Source organism: Gopherus evgoodei, chromosome 2 (assembly GCF_007399415.2).
Source record: "Gopherus evgoodei ecotype Sinaloan lineage chromosome 2, rGopEvg1_v1.p, whole genome shotgun sequence".
Lineage (NCBI taxonomy): Eukaryota > Metazoa > Chordata > Testudines > Testudinidae > Gopherus > Gopherus evgoodei.
The window spans coordinates 39,261,425-39,273,934 of NC_044323.1; the positions used below are offsets into that span (position 1 = coordinate 39,261,425).

General features: G+C 38.4%; 1 protein-coding gene across 6 annotated transcripts in view; it reads right to left on the minus strand.

Moving 5' to 3' along the window:
• CACNB2 (calcium voltage-gated channel auxiliary subunit beta 2) overlaps positions 1-12,510 on the minus strand; it is a 441,977-nt gene that overhangs the window by 69,737 nt on the left and 359,730 nt on the right. For all 6 annotated transcript variants that reach the window (XM_030550417.1, XM_030550415.1, XM_030550418.1 and 3 more), the window contains one exon: positions 1,656-1,778. In XM_030550417.1, the coding sequence (XP_030406277.1) occupies positions 1,656-1,778 (123 nt within the window). The remainder of the gene's footprint in view (positions 1-1,655; positions 1,779-12,510) is intronic.

Consider the following 12,510-nt stretch of genomic DNA (forward strand, 5'->3'; position numbering starts at 1 on the left):
ACAAGTCTGATGCTCGGTAACTAGCCTGACTGTATAATGCTGCATTCATGCCACTGGCTCCTGTCTTTGCGAACGAGAGAACAGGTAGTGTTGACATGATTCTGTTCATCAGAATTCTTAATGCAAATGCCTTTATGTCACTGAAGATATTATATAGGATATATTATAGAGGAATTCAGACAAGATTTTTTTTTCTTTATTGTGCACCCTTTGTATCTGAATTATTCCCTTTTATGTGTGCTTCATGTTCATGGGAAAAATCAATCATTAATCACCAATGTAAAATGGACTAAAAATCTCTATTTATTGTTCCCTTTCCCTAACCTCTATGTTTCAGTCTATCCATTGAGAATTCCTTGGGAATGACTGTTCCATGAATATTGGGAAAAGCACCTACCTACCTCATGGATACGACCATTAATAACAACAACTGAATTCCTTGTCTCTCTGCAGGAGCAAAAATGTGGATGATATCAAAGAAGCGCCAGATGCTTTTACACATGTACAGATGAATTGTTCCAATAGTTTTGATGCTGACTCCCAGCTTTTCTGCCTCTTCCACAGTTAATGACAATTGCACAGGAGGCAGATCACTTCAACAGTCAACCATGAGACCAAAGAAGTAATTTTGCAAAAGCATAGCAGTTATGCTTACAACTAGCCTGGACAAAAAATCATTACACAATAACAAGAATGCATAAACATCTCCCATTTACTGTTATCCTGCAGCCTCAATAAACAGAAATGTGTTTATTAAGACTACTGCATCAGTGAGTAATAGGAGTTGTGGTACCCCGTCACAAGTCTCCAATTTAGGGGAATCTTCGGAAGATCATCTTGGAGCAAAAACACCATGGGACACTCTGCCAGGGAGCTGAAGACTTAGATTCAGGAAATAGATTCAGAAGTGAGCAACAGAAGACTGTATCAGGTAGCTTCCCAGAGAAAGTTTTAAAATTATTTACTTCAGATGTTGACCATCCACATTTTTTTCTTGCAAGTAGGGGAGAAAGAAGGAAGATTTGTGGTATGAAATTTCCTTTGTGCCCATGTAAAAATTTTCCAAGAACTGATTGGGAGAAAGGATAGACCAATGGCACAGACAATGTGGACAGACAGTCACTTGGGAAGCTAGTATAAGCATATTGATAGTTATGACATTGTTTATTTACTGTCTAATTTCTTATAGCAATATATTTAAATGCTGTCTATGATATAATATAATTAACTGAAACCAATGAAGTTATTCCAGGAAAAAAAACAGGGCCAAGGAATTTTTTCAGACTGAGTCATAAGCATTAGAAAGAAGTAACTGTTGGCTGCCGAATCAGAACAAATCCCTACTGTGTAAGGACAGTGAATCCCTGCAGAGATTACATCACTGAACATGCAAAAGGCAGAACTAGATTTGTTTTAAAGCTTACAAAAGTGATACAATCATCAGAGAACATCGTAATTTTCTTTTCAAATGTTAGGTATTTGAAGGCAGAGTGTGCAAGAGATCATGAGCACAATATTTCCAGGAAGCTACAAATCCTATTGCATTGTTACATTTTGGTAACATTTGTTACAGTGCTTTGAAAACGTAAAGTGCTATGTTAAGTGCTATTATTATTATTATTAAAATAGTGAAAACAGCTGCAAGTTTTACTTACTTCTTTAACATGAAGAAAATCTTTTGCTTCAAATGAAATGGCCATGCCTGGAACTGGGACGTCGTCATCATGTCCTGCACTATAGCCAACATTGGTCCGGACTGCAAATGCAACAGGTTTGGTCTGCAGGGCAAAAGGTAAACAGAATTTGAACATTTTCTCTCTCAGACCTACAGAGTCAGATATAGAGATATTGATATAAACTTGATACAATACTTCCAGGAAGTAATCTACCTAATGTTCTCTCAATTAACATAGCAAAACCACATGCCCTAAAACTTATGAAATATACAAACTGCTCCACTCAAAATATTTTTTTTCACAATGTGAACATACCAGGTATATTATCACCATTTCACTTGAGAAAAAACAGCTGACATTTAGTTTCAAAGCAATAGAATTATTAGTAATGTTCACGTAGAAACATAATGTGAAGGTCTAAATTTCAAAAATGACTAGTGATTTTGGGCATCCAGAAACTGAAGCACCCAAACTAGCTTGTTGCTACTGAAATCTTAGGTCAAAATGTCCTTTTACAGCATACATTAGGTACATGTCCTTAAAAGCTCACCATCACAGTATTACATTGAAAATTAGACTATCCCAAGAGTTTTCCATCTGTTAAAAATAGCCCAGCTCTCTTCTCTTGGTGCTTAAAGTGTTTTCTACACTGAAAAGTACCTGTATAAAAATGACATTCTGAAGTTCCATGTTTATTTTATCTCAATTGTTCCATATCATATTTTCTCATTTTATGAATGAATGTATGTATTTTTAGCCATTAGCACTGCAGACTCACTCTGGATCTCAAAGTTCATTTTAGTTAATGCATTAATACCACTTAATACCACTAAAACATTCTTCAGTCCAATTCTGCCCTCCCTTACAAGAGGGTTGCAAATTTAACCATGATCAGAAGTTGATTGCAATTGGAACTCTCTCATAGCTGTGTTAGCTTTGCAGTGCAAGAAGGAGAAAATACTAGAGAAAGCTTATTTTAAAGCAGATCTGCAGTCTATGCTTATGTGTTAAGCTTATGTATAATATTATGCATTAAAATATTTTTGAGAGGAAATGTCCTTAAATATGCATAGAGCAGTGATTCCCAAACTTTAACAACCTGTGAACTCCTTTCACTACAATGTCAGGTCTCACGAACCCCCTCCTAAAAATGAATATTTCCAGGGATTTTCTCCTTTACCTGAGTATAAATTATAAAAGCAGTGATCTTGGGAATATAAATTTTGTTTTTTATGACACACTATTATTAATTATTATTTATCATTACAATATTTTTATTACATTATGAAAACAGCAACACTATTCCAAGATCTCACTTTCGTAGCTTGTATCATTTTGAATAAGTCTGTCATAAGACAAGGCTCCTATGTTTCATCAAGGAGCATCAGATGTGAAACAGCATGAAAGTACTTAAGGAGCCAACTCAAAGAGTTCCTCTGACACAAGCATTCAGGTCTTGAGCAGTCCAGGCAATGCATGTTACAACAAAGTTTAAACTTGTTCTTCATAATAATTTAAAAAACAATACTAGCTGCCTATTTAATTTTAAAAACAGCAAAAAATATCCAACTTCCTTTCCATTTCTTGTAAGGAGTCTTGACGTTTAAATCTCCTCAGTGTGGTAGATATGCTTGCTTTGATTTGCTTAGCTCTTGGAAGTCCAGGGGCTCTGGGCTGCGGGCCCTGTGCTGCCCGGGGTCCCTAGGGACAGCTTTGTCTGTCCTTAGGGATTTTTTTCCCCCAAGAACCCCTTGTAACATTTTGTGAACCGCCAGGGGTTCACGAACACCAGTTTGGGAACCACTGCCATAGAGGGTTTGATTCTACACTCATTTAAGTCAATGGTACAGTATCAGGCCTAGAAAGCATAACTGTTGAGTAAGAAGATGCCAACTTTACCTAGTCACTTCTCAGAGTAAAACCATACTTTAAGGTTAGTGGTACAGTAAGACTAAATGACAAAATATAATAAACATTGTTAACAAACAATTAAATGTAAGAAAACCTATGTAAATACAACATTAATGTACACATTTAAAAAACCCCAAGTCATGAAAATCAAAAATGTGGATTCCCAAAGCAATGTTAAAGCAAACATTGTCCAGGTAGTAGAGTCTCACTCATTTGCGATAATGACTACTCCTGGGGGAGTTCTGTGTCACTGCGCGTGTGCAGAATTCATGTCCCCCGCAGTTTTCTTTGCTTCCTCATAGAAAAATGACCAGCTGGTAGAGACATAAATCTTGGGAGGAGGGCTGGGCAGTCATGTGTGAGAGGAGGAGAGAGAGAGAGACACACACACACGCTCTCTGTCCCTCTTGCTTTGCCATTGTTGCATGACTGGCATGGAGGGGCAGAGTTTAGGCTTGGGACAGGCTCTGTGCCCTCAGGCAGAGCAGAATGTAGCAGCCTGACTGCTTAGTGAATTTTTCCCATTGTCTTTGTGAATTCTCCCAGGAGTATAAAATAAGTGTAAAAGTTTTAAGCCTCCTTTACATTGCCAGACTGGTGTAAAGGACAGTATGGCCTTATAAAAGCTTATGGTGCTTTAGTGATTAGAACTGGTCTAAATTTTTTGACTGAAAAATTTTCCTATCAAAATGTGGTCCATGAACTGTTTGCTATTGATCTTTCTGGAGATGGTCAGTAGCCAATATAAACTGTGAATTTATTCCCAAGCCCCTACTTGCTCTTCAATTGCCTATGATGTAACACTGAGCATATGGTTGCATATATTTGTTGACCAACAACTAGAAATAAAAGGGCCAAACTTAGCTACATTACTATTAGGCAAAAGTGGTTTAGGGATTTCCCCACTCCCATTCTTTATCCACTGTATTGTTGTTTAAATAAATTACCTAAATAATTGAAAGCAGCATGATTATATTGCATTATTTTGACAAATAAAATATGCAGAATTTTGTAGAATTTTTATTTTTTGGAGCAGAATTCCCCCAGAAGTACAACTCAACACAAAGTACAGACTTTTACTTAAAAAAATCAGAAAGGAACAAATAACTTATACAATCAAAGAAATGGCATAATAAAATTAGTTTATTTAATTTTACTGATGCAGCTTACTTTTGATTATTTTTGATAATACACAGTTTACTAATAAATGTTCTGTAGGCTGCTGTGTAATTCGCTGAATAATAATTGGGGATTTCATTTACATTTCTCCAAATTATTATCCAAAATCAAAGAGCCAGACTATGTTTATTGCAAGATCCAGGGTGGTTCTGCCTTGATCCTTGATCCAGCCAGAGCCCTAACCAGATCTCTGAATAATTTAGAACAGCCTAAATTATGCCACCTACAGCAGTCCCTGAGGGCTTGTTCTGTTGGCTCAGAATCCTTCTAGTGCAGAGTACTTTGGAGTCCACCTCCTGCTGCTCCAGGCCATGCTTTTGGGCCACTCAGAAATTCCTCTGTTATCAGGAGTCCCCAGAAGCCCTGACAGGCCAACTCTCTGCTCCCTTAGTGCTGCAGATCTGCCTCAAACTCCCTAGTCCTTATGGTTGCTGAAATAGTTTCAAAGTGTGAACTGGAGATAATTGATGCCCTATCCATCTTAATAGAGTATTAACATATTTTTGTGACAGTTTCAATGTCATCATTAACAATCTCACTGCTGATTGTTTTAGCAGAAGCACAAAGTAAACATGATTATGGTATAGACACTTCTAGATTTGGAGACAGAAATTGGGGTGTGTTAAAGCGAGTAGCTAATTGCTGTAAAGTGTTGCTAGGTGATGGATGAACAATTCAACACACTGCATCCGAAGTATAAAGACACCACTGTCTCTGCCCAAAAAAGAGAAGGGAAAAAAGGCAAAGCATCCTAACCCTACAGCAAAAGCGTCAGCTGCCTCAAACCGAAATCATCTGATACATTTACCTGGATACCAAAAAGCCACTAGTGCCATATCCAGGTTTCCCCTGACAAATTGCACTATTGCATTACTTATTAGTACTAGCATTGCAGCAGTATAAAATAATGGGATTTAATATAAAAATAAACAAAAAAACAATTATTCTGTGTTGTTTGGACTGGAAAGGGAGGTGGGCCCTGAGGGGGAGAAGGGTCTCTGCTGCTTAATTTAGGCCTAATGTGCTGCATAGGCTGTGGGGTACATAAGGTGACCAGATGTTAAGGGGGAAATATCAGGACCGCCGGGGGGGAGGGGGGAGGGCTTTTATTTTTTTTTTAAACACTCACCTGTCCGTGAGTTCAGCGGAGAGCCATTCAGTCAAGGACAGTTTTCAGCAGTATTTAGGCGGAGGTAATAAATCTTGCCTCCAAAGACAGAAGCACTCACCGCCGAAATACCACCGAAGTCCGTCTGCGACTGAAGGACTCTCCGCCAAATTGCCGCCAAAGACCAAGAAACAAAATATCAGAACAAATGGCGTCCTGACTGTACTCTGGTTGGGACATGGGACAAACTCCTCAAAATCAGGACAGTCTGGATTTTATCAGGACATCTGGTCACCCTAGGGGTACATGATGTTTTGCAAGAGTAATGGAGTCTCAGTAATATAATGCTTCGATGCAGGCCTTAGCTATAATGTCTTTGCTGAGAAGTGGAGTAAAAAATATGTTTCTTTTTGTGACAATTACTGGTTTGCAGATCCACAAAGTGGCAATTAGGAGGACTGTACTGTACTTATGTAGTATTTTCAATTATTTATTCTATTAAATGTAAAAGTGCAAGGTAGCTGAGTTACTGTGGAAACTTTATTTCAGGTCTTGTACATTTAAGATCTCAGTCGTATTGTTGCAATAATGTAGGTTTATTAAACTTAATTTTCCAAAGGAAAAAAATGGCACCTTTATGTGATCTTAATGTAACGGCAATAGCACAACTTATCTAAATGGGCAACCTGGAAAGAGTTTTGCAGTTGGAAGGATGAAACTGTGAGCTTCTTTTTGGGGATGTGGGAATGGAGTGTCAGGATCGTTTCTATAGCTGGGTTTGAATAGGGAGTTCCACTGGCAGTAAATATAGAAAGCAGAGTTATCGGATAGAATTTATATCAATGTGCAGTGTAATGATGCATATATATAGTAGGAGTTAAAGTGAGATCATTAGACTCAATAAACAAAGCAAAATTTTAGCATACTGGGGCTCAAAGGCCTCTGCTGTACTCCTTCTGACGCTACCTCCGAAAAAAGTGGGGAAATAGCAGTTGCTGGCTGGATGTGTGCAGAGATTGGAAAGCTGAAATTGGTACCACTTAAGTATGTGCATACTTAAACTGATAAGGAAAATGATAGCTATAGGGCTGCTTGAATAAGTACTACTCAACATAGTTAAGGGTTATGATACCTGACCTGTAATAATTTCTTCACATATTTTTCCCCACATTGACTATAAATTGTGGAATCATAGAATATTGGGGTTGGAAGGCACCTCAGGAAGTCATCTAGTCCAACCCCCTACTCAAAGCAGGACCAATCTCTAGGCAGATGTTTGCCCCAGATCTGTAAATGGCCCTCTCAAGGATTGAACTCATAACCCTAAGTTTAGCAAGCTAATGCTCAAACCCCTGAGCTATTCCTCCAATCATCTAATCATAGATGACTTAGCTGTATGCCAATTTTGAAGTTTTAAAAATCAGCTATTTCAATCATCTGAGTGAAGACAGTGAACAATTATTAGAACATAATCCTCATATTAGTCATTTTCATGAGGCTACAACACAAAGCCATAGTCTAGACTGAAAATACCAGTCTAGACAACACAGCCTATTGGCATGTACTCATATTCGTTGTGAAACTAAGCCCACGTCCAGACTAACCCGTGGCATCGGCGGGTTAAAATCGATTGCTCGGGGATCGATATATCACATCTAGTCTGGACGCGATGTATCGTTCCCCGAGCGCGCTTACATCGATTCCGGAACTCCATCAACCCGAACGGAGTTCCAGAATCTACATGGAGAGCCGCGGACATCGATGCCGCGCCGTCTGGATGGGTGAGTACCTCGATTTTAGAAATTCGACTTCAGCTACGTTATTCACGTAGCTGAGGTTGCGTATCTAAAATCGATTTTAATACCCTAGTCTGGACGTGGCCTAACTTACAATATCTTTGGAGCAGACCCTACAAATGATGGGACCTTAGCCAAAGACAAGAATACTTAGCCCATTTTTACAGACCTATTAGTACTCTATGAAGATCAGAATTTACCATCTAAGGATAGTATCAGCCTTCCTCCTATCCATAACAGTTGCAGTTCTTCCTTACTTATGCCAACAATATGTGAAAGTAGTTGCCACAGTTGCCCAAAATAGTTCATTCTGATGTTAAAACAAATGACTACCTTCCACAATAGCAACAAATGAATAATGCCATCAACTCTTGTATAGTCACAAGTCCTCACTCTTATGGTTAAACCAGCCAGATGGAGCGAAAGACTGGCAAATGTTATTCCCTTTTACTCAATCATTTAGGAATTATTCTCCTTATTAGATATTTGGAAATATTCCAACTAGTTGACTTGGGATAAGTCCCAATTTAGGGACAAGACAGCTAGGGTAAAGAGATTCCATTGTCTTTCCCTATGTTGTAAAAGGAAGTTGTGAAGTTATGCATGAGTAGATGTGAAAATAATTGGTTGAAACTTCAGGTTTCACTTAATTGGTGAAAAGTTCTTTATGTAACTTTCACTTGCTTCACTGGATTCAATGTAAAAGTCAAACAAGAAGCATTCATATGAGATTTCAAAACAGGCATGCGTTCAAAGAAATGCACAAAAACACCATGAAATTCTGATCTTTTGCACTTTCATGATCTATTTTTATAACTCAGATGACTAATTCAGAGCCTCTTATTGTATCAATTCCTGCCACCCCACCTTCTCAATCCATCTCTCTCTTCCTCTAGCTCTACTTGTCTGTATGATTCTTTTGTTGCCTTGCACCTTCCAAGTAACAAGTCTGTTAATAATGGAGGAACACTTTGGATTCCTCGAATCTATCATTATAAAAGTGGAATGTTTAGGTCAAATTGGAGTGAGATGGAAAAAAAACAGGTATTAGGTCTGAACTACCTAACACCTGTTATTTTCCATGTCACTCCAATTTGACGTAAACGTGCCAACTTTGAAAATGGTAGATTTGAAGAATCCAAAAAGTGTTCCTCGGTTATTCTTTCAATCACAGCTAATGATGTACCAGAAAGTGCCTGACCTTACTACTGTGAAATGGCTGGAGACTAACCCAATTCATTCATTTATCTTTTCTTTCCTGGACTAAGTCTGAACTGCTATATTCAATATAGCTTATCATTCCCAGTCTATATCCTTTCTACTCTTCAGAATTGAACCTGTAGATCTTTTGAAGGAATCTGATTCCTAAAATGACAAAATAGGAACAGCAAAGGGCTGATATATATACACATGCCTTTTCTGATGGCAAGCATTTTAAGAATTATGTACAGCATCCTTGTTCACATGACTTTTTTCTCTTTTATTTTCTATGTCAACAAGTTGTCAGAAATCACTAATTAACTTGACAATCATACAGCTATCAAATCATTAAATAGATCTTTTGCATTCCTTTGTGTGTCACAAAAGAAAAAGAATTTAAGATGAACCCTCAGCACTCAAGGATCAGTTTGGAATGAAATGCAAATAAATATCAGTCTGTTTCTTAAAACCCAATATCCTTGTTGAAATAGCCACTCTTATCTATAGGATCAGTTTTACAAGTTGTTGTCTAAGATGTGGGAATATTTCCATTTTTCAAACATCAGTAATATTTTAGAGTTATAAACATTAATTATCTAAGATACTACTCTGAAAAAAACTATACCAAGAAAAATGTTCTCTTTACTTAATTAATAGAAACACCACCCACTCACTAATACTAGGTCAGCATACATATCATCTAACATTTTCCTGTTGATTTCTGCCTGTTCATTTGAGAACTTCTGCATAAGACAATTTATAGCCTGATTCTGTCATGTTTGCTCAAATTAAGTAGCATCTTCTTAGGAAAACAGTCCACTAAAATCAAGGGGACTAGCCACAGAGCAAGTCTCTACTCAATGTAAGCAAGGGCGGCAGAATCAGGCTTTTCAGTGGTGCCTGGATTTCACTCTTTATATTTAATTGATTAATACCCGGGAACAGTGGTTCTCAACCAGGGGTACATGTATCCCTGGTGGTACGCAGAGGTCTTTAAAGGAGTACATCAATTCATCTAGATATTTGCCTAGTTTTACAACAGATTACATCAAAAGCACTAGTGAAGTCAGTACAAACTAAAATTTCATACAGACTATGACTTGTTTATACTGCTCTATATACATTGAAATGTTAAGTACAACATTTATATTCAACTTGATTTATTTTATAATTATATGATAAAAATTAGAAAGTAAGCAATTTTCCAGTACTAGTGTGCTGTGACCCTTTTGAATTTTTGTCTGATTTTGTAAGCAAGTAGTTTTTAAGTGAGGTGAAACTTGGGGGTACATAAGACAAATCAGACTCCTGAAAGGGGTACAGTAGTCTGGAAAGGTTGAGAACCACTGCCCTGGAATATCAAATGGATTTCTGGCTCTTAACTAACCATTAGCAGAACTTGCTTTTGTCTTTTGGACCACCACAAAAGCTGCATCAAAGATGTAGCATCAGCAAGGAAGGCAGCAGTTGGAGGGCATACACCACCATGAAGGAGGATTTAAAAGAGGCCAGCATTGTCAAAATAAGAAGAATATTTTTCCAGGTCTAGACTTTTCCCCAGGAGAAGAACGATGGTAGAGGATCTACAAACGTCTGGTGATTTAGGGTCTGATTTAATTTCTATTGAAGGAAACTAAAGAACTTGGATCAAGACCCCAGTGAAGAAAGAGGAGGCTATTAACACTAACCAAAGGAAAGTGATACATAATCGCCATCCACTATTTAATATGAAGAATAAGTATTGGATTAACATCATGTGGTATTCTAGAATAGTTTTTCAATGATATTGATGAATTTAAAAGCATTCATACGGCTTCTCCTTTATTGTCTGGCTGAGAGGCAATTGACATGAACTGGTTTTGCAGCAGTAGAAGTAAAAAGAAAAATGTGCAATAACTGTGGTTCTTCGAGATGTATCTCCCTATGTATGCTCCACTCAAAATGCATTTGTGCCCCTTACTTCTTTCATCGGAGATTTCTCATAGCACTATCCGTTTGGCCCACATGTGTGTTAGTCAGCTTTGTGCCCTGTGCCATTGTTATATAGCACTGTGCATGCAAACTGCCCTCAGTTCTTTCTCTACTGCAAAGCCCTATTCCAGAGAACTCCAGAGCAGGAGGAGGATTGATAGTGGAGAATCAATAGGGACACACATCTTGAAGAACCACAGCTACTGCACTGCATAGGGTAAGTAACCATTTATTCCTCTTCTTTGAATAGTGTCCCTTTGGGTGTTCCACTCTATGTGACTATCAACCAGTTCCTTCTAAATGGAGGGGACTTTGGAGTTGAGTCTTGAACAGAAGAGAGTACAGCCAAGCCAAACATAGTATGAAAGCAGAGCTGCAAGTTATTTTGTAGTGTTTAACAAGGTCTGTAAAGAAGGCTAAGAAATGACTTTACATGTTTCAATAATGGCACATTTTTGAGAAATGCCATTGAGGTGGAAATGGACCTTGTAGAGTGAGTTCTTACTGAACGAGCTTGAGTATTAAAATATTCATAGTAAGAATTAATGTAGATGGATATCCACTTAGAAAGTCTTTGATTAGAGATTGCAGACCCTTTTGATCTATCTGTGAGAAAACAATTTGGGGGTCTTTCTGCAGGCTTTAGTCTCTTCCAGATAGAAGGCCAGGGCTCTCCTGATGTCAAGGATGTGCAACTTGCCTCTTGTTTATCTAGGTGAGGTTTATGGTGGAAGACTGGCAGACGAATGGGTTGGCTAATATGAAACTCAGAGGAAACTTTAGGTAAAAATTTGGGGTTTAGTCACAATGTGACACTATACTTAATAAATACTGTGAATGGAGAGCATGCCATAAGGGCCCATATTTCCCCAAACTAACACACCAACTTGATGGTTATCAGGACTGCTGTTTTCATTGATAAATGGAGGAATGAATAGGTAGTCACCAGTTCAAATGGTGGTCAGAATAGGATGTTTGACTAGCAGAAAGAGATTTCTGAGCCCTCTGAGGAACTCCTGTCATTTGGCGGGCAAAAACAGAATAATTATTGGAGAATGGAAAGCCATGATGGCTGCCATGTGGACGTTAATGGAGCTCCGCAATAGCCCCAACTTTTTAATGTTAGGATATAGTCCAATATATCTGACAGAAATTATGTCGTCGGTGGAATATGTTTGAGGTCATACCAACAGACAAATCTTGTCCATTTTTGAGAGTACGTATGGCAAGTAGACTGTTTTCTGCTGTGTATTTTACCTCCCCTGAGCAGGTTGTCTCTAATCCTGTGAACCACTGATACCTCCTCTCCCCATGCTTTGAGCTAAACAACTCTGAGACTGAGGTGAAGGATCTTCCTGGCTTTCTTGGAGAGGAGATGAGGAGCAACCTGGAGAATGATCTGATGTATAAGTAAGGAAATCATGTTTGTCTGGTCCAGGTCAGAATGATTAGGATGACTCTGGCTTTGTTCTTTTTTATTTTGAGTATTCTGCTCCTGCCCTGAAGGGTTAAAACCAGCCCTGGGATGGGCTGTGGCTGAAGAAAGCAGCTTTTAGGCTGAGTTGATTGGGGGCAGTGGCTGCAGCTGGGGCCACGGCCCAAACAGACTCAGCTGGCCCTATAAAGGCAGAAAAGCCAGGGGCAGACAGAGAGTCTCCCTCTGCCTGTA